Source organism: Aptenodytes forsteri, unplaced genomic scaffold (assembly GCF_000699145.1).
Source record: "Aptenodytes forsteri isolate BGI_AS27 unplaced genomic scaffold, ASM69914v1 Scaffold195, whole genome shotgun sequence".
Classification (NCBI taxonomy): domain Eukaryota; kingdom Metazoa; phylum Chordata; class Aves; order Sphenisciformes; family Spheniscidae; genus Aptenodytes; species Aptenodytes forsteri.
Window position 1 is genome coordinate 1,376,473 of NW_008795317.1, and position 11,645 is coordinate 1,388,117.

At 41.0% G+C, this 11,645-nt stretch overlaps 1 protein-coding gene across 4 annotated transcripts in view; it reads right to left on the reverse strand.

Annotated features, from left to right (window-relative positions):
- RPS6KC1 (ribosomal protein S6 kinase C1) overlaps window positions 1-11,645 on the reverse strand; it is an 87,132-nt gene that overhangs the window by 40,273 nt on the left and 35,214 nt on the right. For all 4 annotated transcript variants that reach the window (XM_009279583.2, XM_009279582.2, XM_009279585.2 and 1 more), the window contains 2 exons: window positions 9,849-9,967; window positions 1,994-2,086 (listed from right to left, as the gene is read on the reverse strand). In XM_009279583.2, coding sequence (XP_009277858.1) covers window positions 1,994-2,086; window positions 9,849-9,967 — 212 coding nt within the window. The remainder of the gene's footprint in view (window positions 1-1,993; window positions 2,087-9,848; window positions 9,968-11,645) is intronic.

The window sequence follows — 11,645 nt, forward strand, 5'->3', positions numbered from 1 at the left end:
TTCACAAACAAACACGCTATGTCATCTGCTTGGCTCCAGCGAGGTTACTTACACATCTATTTGGATTTCTCCATGATGTGAGCTTTAGGGCACATGCAAGCAGAGAAGGAGGCAAAGAACAGTGATGGTGAGGAAGGAAGTGAGATGGTGCTTTAAACCAAGGGCAGGGGCATCGTCTCCAACAAATAGATACACGTGCACACTTCTGCTTCATATTCACATGCATTTTGTGTATGCATTGTAAAACCAAATAAAACATGCTCTGAACATTTGGGCTTAGAGCAGCTTTTCATTTACCTCATAATTTTATGAACACTTAAAAAATATATGAAAAAAGACAGCATACTCAGACTAAGATTAAGTTCAAATAAGGAGAATCTGGAAGCAGGTACGCAGAGTAGAGAGACACCTGAAAGAACATTGCTCCCTTTTTCATATAATAATTAAACATTAACTCTGACCCCTATAATATTGTTTACACATGAGCATACCAGCTGTATACATGGGCCTGTTACTCCTCACGCATATCTCCAACACTAAGATCTTGTATTTTTGTCATCACCAGAACCCTGATTCTTCCCAGCTCTGCCTCAAAGATCTGGACACGTTCAGCTCACACCTGGGACACTTACTAGAGCTGCGCTCAGAGAGATCTAGGAGATCTGATAACACCAAGGACTCCAAAAGCTTCATTCTGATCAAGCATCTTCTCCAGTCGCCGTTCATTATTCTTATACAAGAACGAAGATATCGAAAAGGTCTTTCTTGGTTCATTTCCAACACTTCTGCAGTCTCACATTGTCAGACTAATTCACAAAGTCCATGCCTACTGCATCCATTTAGTGGCTACTAATTTAGTTAGTGACTACTAATGCAAGATAGGTGTTCTTTCCAACCTGTGTCTCTGATACGTATACAGAGTGGAACACAGGCTAAATTCTGTACTTACAACTGAGGAAAGAAGATACAATGAATATTAAGTCAGAGCTGAGAAAACTTTGTGTGCTGTAAAAACAACCATAATACCTAATGTATATAGCCCTCTGAGGAGAAGTTATCAACTTATGCACATAATTAAAACAAAACAGGCAAAGAAAAACAAAAATCAGTTCCTATAGCTAGGTTCAGTCCAACAAGAAAAAGAAACCAAGAAATACAGACCTTAAGAGACCAGCTACAGGCTTTCTGATGCACGTTACAAATGTGTAAATTGACCATGCATCAGTACATCATGCACAAACCAGGGACTACATAAGGAACTATCAAAAGCCACAAGGGAATTGGCGCAGCAAAAAGGAAATGAGCCTTTACAGTCTGCATTAGCCACTGCCACATTGCTGAATAATACATCATCTTAAAAGTATTTGGTAAGGTGATAACTAATCAGCATTATCAAAACAATGCAGCAATTCTTCTGGTCTCTTAATTAGGCTTGCAAAAAATCCGTATGGTCCTTTACTGTTTACAGAGGGGTATTACCCTGGGATTTTGGAAGACATTATTCGCATGAGTCAAAAATAAGCTTGGCTTCACTGCTGAATCTCTGTCTTGGCAGGGGATTTCAATTCCAAATTCTTAGGGAAGGAGAACAGTCATGTGTGTCCCCAGCCCCTATTTCAAGTGACAGTTCAAAAGCAGGAATTTCTACCCTTCTATATTTCAAGTATCCACCAGATTATTCAACTGAAAACACATCAACTCATCCTTACCCCAGTATTGTAACCATGACTTCATTTTTGAAAAACAGGCCTCATCCTATTGAATGCCACCAAACATGTACCTTATCCTTTAGCTCAAATGTATTTTGCATGACCTTACATGAATTGCTTAGATAAAAGCCTTTTTTCTTCTACTTTTGTTATTTTAAAGTGCAGATGCATTTGAGTCATTTTCCCCTTTTGTTTCATATCCTTAAGATCCACAGCTTCAAAGACAAAATGTCAGCATGCAGTCGATTTATGACTGAATTCTTGAAGAGACACTGAAGAATTACCTTGTCAATCACCCCAAGGACTCTGAAGGCCTTCAGTTCCTCGGCAGGGCTCCTTAGGTTCCAAGAGGGCCTTGAACTTAGTGATCCGGGAGGCTAATGGAAGATATCAAAGATTATACATCAATCAGGGTGGTACTTGAAGGAAGACTGCCTGCTGCAGCAAATGCCAGGCCAAAGGAAACTAAATTTATCATAAATCAGAGAGACTGAAGATGAAAGGAGAAGTTTTCTGTTTGTCCTTAGTTGGGGTGGGAGCGGGGGGAAAACAACTTGCAAGTAAGTAAAAATCAAGATAACATTGAGGACAAAAATTTTAGAAAGAAAAAATAATGAATTTTTATACTTTCTGTGCTTAATGGAACCTGGCAATTGATTACTCAATTCTTACCCCATCACAATAATCAAAGCCTTACAGGTATTCTGGGTACAAAATAATTCCGAGATCACTGAGGAGGAGAAAGCAAATTAGAGGCTTTTTAAGTCTGAAGAACATAAAATACAGAATTATAAACAGGGTTCTCTGGTGAGCTTTATGAAATCATTTTAATAACAAAGTGCACAACAGCAATGATTCCTAAAACTGCCTTAGAAAAAGGTAGGTAGCCACGTATCATTAATCTAGAAATTAACACCATAGCAAGAGCATTGGCAGGTGCTAACTATTCAAGTAGTTAATACACATAGATTTTTGTCCGTGCTACGTTTTGTAGTTTCTTAGGGCAAACCAAAGCTTGCATGTCAAAGGAGGGAACAACATTTCAACTGGAAGTCTTCTGGGACAAAGATGAACCTCTTAAGCATCACATACACCTCTGGCACATTAACAAACATTTTCAGAAATTTCTAGTTCCCAACTGAGAGAATTTATTAGATCCTCCTCCAAAAATTCAACATGCAGCTTCTAGTAGAACCACAGACCTGGATCTCTTCCTCGCAAATAAGGTAACTTGATTTGCAGAGTTGTTGAATGCCAAACTCTTTTTAAGCATAGCCTGGCCTCCCCAAGTACACTTCTACTGCATAAAGGTAAAGGAAGAGGAACGTGAAACTCCTTGATTTTTAGGCTTCTAAGAAGCAAAAGCTGTTTATCTAATTTGTCAGCATCCTGAGGCAATATTTAACAAATATGTCACAAAGGAAAACTGCTGGTAAGCAATTATGCTGTGGATGAAATGTTTACGTATCAGGAAAAATCAAGAAGTTTTCCCTTACGATCAGAAACCCCCAGAAAAACTGAAGATCCTGAACTAGGTAATTCCATTTGCTTCCTCCCTAGTGTTTGCCCTCCAACATCTTTACTGTGCTATCCAAGTCCAGAGCACCTCCCCAAAGCCCTCCCCAAAACTGGTTCCCCTTCATGTTGCCAGTCAACCACCTTCTCTGCTTCCAAATTCTTTCCCAAAAAATCAACTCTTGTTTTAGCATTGCCTGCAAAATTAAACTCAAAAACACACAGTCAAAAAGCATGGAGAAAAGTGTGCTTTTCTTTTATGGTCACCTACTGGGCTATATGTTAAAAAGAGTTTATTATTTATCTTCATTTATCTATCTGGGTCTTATAATTATTTCGTCATGTAAACACTGCCGAGCAAGAGTGCCAACAGCAGTTAACAGAAAGCAGCCCAGGTTCTACAAATCACTAAAGGTTTTAGTATGAAGAAAAAAAAACTCTACATGAAGTTTTTTCTCCACACCTAATTTAGGTTCCACATTCTAGCAAGCTGTTGGAAGGTCAAGGGAGTTCTTTTGTTGGGTTGTATTTTAAGAGTGTGCAATTTTTCTGCAATAATGAAATATTTGCTTTGAAACAAAGAGTTGTGCTAACACAGAGTTTATTCATGACAAGACTTCAAAAGCATTCTAAGGAATACATTTAATGAAAGAAAATATTTCCAAATCCTCTAGACTACTATAAAAGATTTCCACTTCTATCTGCATGCTATTACATTTTATAACCATTCCTCCATAATCAAGCTTTTAAAATTTTCTCTTATGCATAACATTTCAACCATGAATTATGTTCATACATCTCTACAGAAGTTAATAGTTGTCTAATAATGCTATAGAATCAGACTTCTGCACCCCCCATGTCTGAAGAGCCCAAAAAAAACCAGTACATATTTTTGGGTCCTTCTATAAAATATCACCAATGGTGGCACAGTCAGTAATACTGTGTACACACATCGTTTTCCATATACGCATTCTACAGTCATTTCTTACCTTAAAATGATTAATAATCACATCCACATCTCCACAGCTCCCAGTAGCTTCTCCGTTTTTATCAGTTTCAGGTTATTTTTTGCTCTTTACAGTACTTTGGTTTCACTGTTGCAAAGTCTAATAGTGGAGCCCAGTGATGAGGAGGCATCACATTCTGTTGTGAAGCAAGCCGGAAGCAAACTCTAAATACCCAATTCCCAGAACTACAGCAATTAAGCATTCTATGAAGCCGCCTGCTCCTCTGAATAGAGTAAAAGTCCAAGCTCAGCATCTAGCCAGCGATAAGAAAAATAAAAAACAGAGCTCTCATCAAAAATAGAGGAACAAAAAAAAAAAATACAGGAAGGAGAGTGACAAAAACTCAAAGGCTTCATTTGCCTTTAGAAATAAGGCATTTATATACTAAAGAAAGTGGCAGGCTACCTCTGCCTGCAGAAGGCCTTCAGCAGCCTGTCCAAATGCTCAGCATGTTGCTCAGGTAACCCAGTACCTTCTCTCCTGTGGCCAGGCCCTGTATGTTTTGAAACTATTTCCAGACTACACTGAGCTGCACAGCTGGAGTTATCTGACTTGGGATCGGTGTCACCAGTTCCTTTTCCCACCATCACCTTTTGGCTAGCATATGCTAATTTCAAGTGGAAAAGGACGATGCTGATTGTGATGCTGGCCTCTGCAAAGACCCAGCAGCTTGCGGCCACCACTTGCCTTCGGAAGGCTCTAATTTTGCAAGCTACACAACAAAATATGGCAATAGCTCTTGCCTCAGCTTTGGCATCGCTGCCAGCAGTTTTAAGAGCAGGGGGAGAAAGAGAAGTACACCACCAGCCAAGCAAGAGGAAGAGCCTCTCATGTTAACCTCATTTAAGGCAAGAGCACTATCCCTAGCTCGGTGACATTTCCCATTTGATGGGAAATGATTCTACTGCTGATGCTGCCACCTTTGACAGCAGTCACCACAGAACCTCAGGATAAAAAAGAGCACTTTCACCAACACCAGTGCAGAGCTGCGCATCAAAACGTGATCGCCCCTCACCATTCAGAGGTCTGTGTCTGATGACTTCAGTAACCATCCCCCTGTAGCATGGCCAGACCCTCGACTGCAGCAAGGAGATGCCTTGTTTTGAAGCAGATACTGCTGGCCTGAGGTGTGAGACTCCACACCATGGGTGTCAAAGAGCTTCCAGCTCTCCTGGCCTGGCAGAAAATCCTGGCCCCTTCCTCACGTCGCACCATGGGAAAACAAGGTTGCATCTCTGCACGCATCTGAACATGGACAGAGCTATGGTGTGCTTCAGAAGGTCCCCAGTGATCACCAATTTGGGACTGCATCTTCCCTGAAGCTGGGACACGTCTGGGGTCATGCACATCTGGAACCAGCAGCAGACAGGAATGCAGAATGTGGTCGTGGAAGCCTTGAGACCAAATTTCTTATTTTATGTTAAATTTACATCTCACAGAACTACAGCAGTGTATTTTCTTTACACTTTGTGTAATTTTCATGCACATTTAATGAGAATTTTAGAAGTAAGATACCCTATGAAAACTGCAAAGACTGAAGACTGCTTTTCCTGTTTGGGCATCAGACTTGCATGTAACTCGTTACTAAATTGCTTTGAAAATCAAAAATAATTGACATTTTAAAAGGCAACAACTTTTATAACAGTGCAAAAAGAGACAATTCTAAGTATCAAAAATTGGGCATAAGTAGAACCAGAAATAATTTCAATGAGTGAAAAAAATACACATTATAAAAATACCAACAAAGTTAAAATGGACACACAGCTGACAGCTATGTAAGACTGCAGCTTTCTGACGGTCAATCCAGTGTGATTCAAAGGCTGTTGCTGCAGCTCCCACTCAGGCTTGGAGGTGGCTCACCAGAGCTGCTACTTACAAAGAGGCAGAGGAGAAAATACAGCTTGAGACTCTGCAAAATGGCCTGCTGCTGCCGTCACACAGCATTCTTGAGCATTTGTTGTCGAGAAGGCCCTTGAGGCTGCTGTGCTGTGCCAGAGGAGGAAGAGAAGGACAGCGTTTGCTGCAGCTTGTTTTTCCAGAAGGTCTGCATGCCTGTTTACAACCTCCAGAGGCTGTCCCCACATCTCCTACTCCTACAGGTCATAGGAAGGCTTTTCTCAATGTTTACAAGACCCTGTCAAGTGAGCTCCCCACAGTTCACGGTCAGTCACAGTTGCGTCAGTTCCCTGTGCTTCTTTTCAGCCTTACGAAATCTTCTATCCATCCTTAAGCCCTATACCAACAACCTTTTTTTAACAGTGCCAAGGGTTCTCCAAACACCTCCTCTTGTGCTCCTCTCTTCACCACTCAGACTTGCCAGCAGCAGGGTGGTTGCTAAGGATGCTATCCTTGAGGGCTACTCTCTTGGCTTTTTGTTGAGGCAAGAAAAGTAACAAACTACTATTGTTCTTTGTTTGGTTTCCATGGCATCAAAGATAATTTTTGCTTCTCAGCTCTGAAATGCCAGGCCTTCACCTCTAGTGAAATCTAGTCTTTGAAGAGGCAAGAGCCTGGCTTGGGCCGCAGAAGAATAGCTCGCTTCCCTCTGTCCCCGGTCACCAGAGAAAAGCCACCATGCTTTACCGTCACGTGGTGTTCATATGGCAAATGGATGGCTTGGGGTGCGTTTAGCAGGCATAGTCTTTTGAGACTGCTGCACATGGTTCAGCACACAGCTGGCAGCCTGAGCTTTTGGGAGATATGAGAGGCTGAGGGGTGCAGGACAATAACTGAACATGCACTTCTGAGCTTACCTCTTCCCTTGCTGGACATTTCTCTGGCCTGGTGGATGAGAAAGAAGTAAAATTTCATGTCTAAGAAGGCCAGGTGAGCCTAGTTTTGATGCTGATCACTGTGGTTGCTCCTTGTAAGGGCACAATAGGAAACACAAAGCTATCTACACCAGACATGGGTGACAAAGCAGTTCTACCTTGTAACATCAGGTCACGAACAAGAACACTTTGCCTCAAATGCCGACGCTTGCTTACTAGTCAGACCTCTTCCTCCAAAGTGCAAATGATCTCAGCACCCCCACTGCCCATGAAGTTCCCTGCACTGAACCATGCTTCCCATAACCAAACTGCACTCTGCCCATTGTAATATAGGCACAGGTAATGCTAGGGTACAGTATTTGTCCACCATTTTCTTGCAAACCAATTTCAGTTAAATGGTTCAAGCTGTGCTGGGCTAACAAGTGTAACAGCGCTTGGTCATGCTTCTAGGAAAGGCTTCCTAAGGGTACTAACGCAGTGATTCTTCTCAAAGATTTCAGTGTCCCTCCCACACAGAAGAAGTGATGAGAAACCTCTTTACGGATTCATGTAAGCAAAGAAGGCATTGTACAGTGTTATTTAAACATTCGCATTTGAACAAGGGATGGTATCAGTCAGCATGACCTACAGCAGTAGGAGATGCTGGTGGTAACAGACCAGCCTTGCCCCAGCATGACCAAAGGCATGTAAACAGCAGTTAAAGAAACATCAAGCTGGTGTGAAGTGATGGTGCAAGGAGGCATACACACTAACCTTGTGCACTGCAGACTTAATTTCTTTAGGAGAAGGACACAAAGTATCTGCATGTTTCCACTAGTATCTCCCAAGAATCACACCGTTTATAGATGCAGGTCATTCCACCCCACTGTCTGCATGGGGTGGAATAATTCACGCAAACTCCAATGTAAACTATCTCGGGCAGTAAAAAGGATAAGCAGTAACTAAGGTGCAAGAATTCAAGTCTGCTCAGCAACCAACGTGCAGGAAGAGTCACATTCCCCACTTTCCTTAAGACACTAAGGCAGAGCACAGAGCATGCCAATTCTTAGTGGTTCCTACCACTACCCTTACAATAACTTTGGGAGGTAAGTCCTCCTCCCGATTAAATTTCAGCTATCAACTTGGAGACAAGCTGTTCCTCACCACAACCATCATGACCCATCAGCGCCATCTGCCCTTGATGCCAGCAAATTCCAAAACTCTCAAGATAAAAGTCAAGTTTATGCATTATAAAGAGCAGCAAATAAAAGACATTAAAATACACATACAGACTTAGGTAAAACAAAGCCAAATTATGGAAACAGGGCTTTTTTTGTAAAAAGGAGAATGAGCCAGGTGCAACATTTTGCTTGTGCAAAGTCAGATTTGCCCTAACTTGTCAATTTTGAGTTTCAACACAGAAGAAGAATGGTATTCTATTCTCACTACTTTTTTTTTCTTGTCTTATCCCGATTAATCCTGCTTTCCTTTGGATCTGCAAAGAAGGCATGTACCTTATTCAGTACAGCATAAAAGAGGAAATACTTTACCTCTCAAGTTCACATACAAAAATGCAACCTATTTCTTCCTCCTTCCCAACCACAATTAGTTTTTAAACTTATAAAAAGGCAAAAATAGGTTGTTAATGGTTTTTTTCTTGTTCTGCGGTTTCCAAACACACTGAGGTTTTCATTCAACACAGATTCTTCCCCATTTTCAGGGGTGTTTGACCCAAAGAAAGACTACCTAGTAGGAGTTCATATCAGTCCAAAATACTAAATTGTTCAAAGTACAATTCATAGGAGCAGCAAGACTCCAAACCTCACAAAATATATCCCATTTGGAACATCCTCAAAATTGTACTTGTGGGCTCTCAACATAAAAAAAGCTACCCTTCAAAATCAGTGGTTTTGCTTTTTTCACTTACTTATTAGGCAGTCGGATTTTATAAGGCTTCCTATTTTTGCAGCAGTGGTCTCCTTAAAGCATTTTTAGATCTGTGCAAAATAAGCAGCAATAATCTTCTGCCCCTTTTGTCCTCACTTGATATAAATGTAGAGAGATAGGAAGTTGGTAACTTTTATATTTACTGCAATAGGGCGGTTATTGACAATCACACACAGTTTAGCATGACTGCAGTAAAAGTCTAAAGTAAGAACAGGTAAGTCCCAAAGGAATTAGTTGGGGAAGGGCAAAGAAGAGATTTATTGAGGGTGCCTTGGAATAAGCTTTGTTTGTCTTTCGTACAAGTACAGATAAGGGTGTTTCTGCTTAAGAAGGTGGGAATTACTACAGAAACTCCTCAAAAATCAAGCAGCAGCTGATCACTGAAACACATCCAAGAGAGACATCTGAAGGGATCAGGAAGAACATTTGCTCAATTAAGTACTTTGTGGGAAATTCATCTCCCATCCCCCCACCATGTGCTTGAACTCACTTCTGATACACCATTACATGCTAGGCTAAAGAAACCAACAGCCTTTCTGCTCCCTACAGGACCAAGCAATATTCTCATGGGAAAGTCAAAAGAAATGTTACGTTCTGGTGGGTTTTTTTGCTTTACCTTTAAATTCTTTAGCATGATTAATAATGTTTACATCATTAACTGCAGAGTAGGAGGAAAGCGTGTGAACAAACAGGCCTGGATTAAATCAAGCACCCCTTGTAATGCTATGAAATGCAACCAACAAGAATCAGAAAAGAACAGCAACTTAACAGAAATGTAACATCAAAATACTCCTCAGGCCTCCTGAAAGAGAGAAGTTCTAGGCAGTTTTTGAACCTCAAGCTTGAATGTGCTTTGCTAAAAGACAGAATAATTTAATTATACCAAATTCTGGTTCAGAAAAAAAAAAATTAAAGCTTACCATAGAAACAGATGCATCTTCAGAGGATTTATGGTAGAGACTGGAAATTTTTTCTGCACGCATAAGGTATTCTGCAGTCTTCCTTTTCACTGCTTCTCGACGAGTTGGACTTGATTCACCTCAATGGAGAAAAAGAAAGGTATTTTTTCTATAGAGAGAGAGGTACTAAGTAATCAAAGCACAACTGCTTTGATTCTACCTTTTTGATTTCCTTTGGGTTATTCATACTCAAACCTACAGATATGCATCTTATAAAAAGCAAGTACTATGAGCTCAGAGTTCTACAAAAATAACAATTTAAGCCTTGCTATAGACTAAGGTAAATAAAAAGTCTTACCTCATTTTTCTGTGAGCTGGTATATGTTCCTATGGCAACATAGGTAAGAACTGAAACAAATGACTGATCCTAATGTTGTACCCCCAAAAAAATTCAATTAGGGAAGACACGATAAGACATTTACAATAAAAAAAAGAAACTTGTTTTTTCCCCATGTTTCTAATATGGGCTTTTCTAAGGATAAAAAACGTCAGAAATGCTATCAATAGCCAAAAGGCAACATGAGAGACACCAAGAACTCTTGCTCACAACTTTCCAATGCTACCTGCTCCTTGCCTGTTGGCTTGGGGTGACACAGGAAGAAATGAAGAAGTGCTTGCACCAACTACTTCACTTCCCAGATGGCTGAACAACCTTTGTGTTATATCTAATCTATCCAAACTCTTGCAAGAGGTGAGAATACTGTGATACAGCACAAATTCTGTATTCACTCTAAAACTTACAGTTTATGTTTAGGCATTCACATCACGAGCAGTATGTTATAACAGACTCAATTTGTGATGACAACACCCAATCATTCAACCACCAAGCAAAGATAAAAAAATTGTGAGCCACAATTGTTATAACAGAGAATTGAGATTACTATGCTGAAAAATAGTTACAGACAACTGTCCCAGAAGAAGTCAGAGCAATAGCAGAAACTTCATATGGCCCTGACAGTCTCTTCCAGCCATAAATGAGGCCATCCAAGACTTGCAGAAACACAGCCTTGGCTGTGACAGGCTTCTGCACCAACGGGTGCAAGCCAGCACCTCTCGCAAACCGATGCTCAAACGGGGCAAGGAACTGCAAGGATATCTGCCTAACAGCTACTCAACATGAAAGACAAGGCAAGGAACAGGAAAGGTAATAAATTAAACATGCAAATACACAAACCCTAACAAACAGCAGATAACAGGGACAGTAACAAAGACTAGAACTCATAAGACACTGATCAATGGGCCACAAAAGGAACCTCTGAGTGTAACCTTGAAGAAGTTCAACCAGAAACTTGGTAACTGATAAGAAAAGAAATAAGAGGATTATTGTGGGTTATCAAGAATGAGTCTCATAAAAAAGAGCAAACTTATTATGGGATGTCTGAGAAAGAACTTACTCTGTAAAGGCTTGCATGCAAAACTTACTGTGGGAAGTTTTCAGGGGGGATTGTGGCAACGTGTAAGACGTTGTGAGATGTTTAGGGGCAGGATTAAAGGTGAGGAAAGGGAGGGGTCAAGGTGGAAGGGGGCGCACAAGCATGAAAAACAGAGATGGGAATTGGTCTACCTGGACTTCAGTAAGGCCTTTGACACTGTCTCCCACAGCATTCTCCTAGAGAAGCTGGCGGCTCACAGCTTAGACAGGTGTACTCTGCGCTGGGTAAAAACTGGCTGGACAGCCAGGCCCAGAGAGCTGTGGTGAATGGAGTTAAATCCAGCTGGCGGCCGGTCACGAGTGGTGTTCCCCAGGGCTCAGTTTTG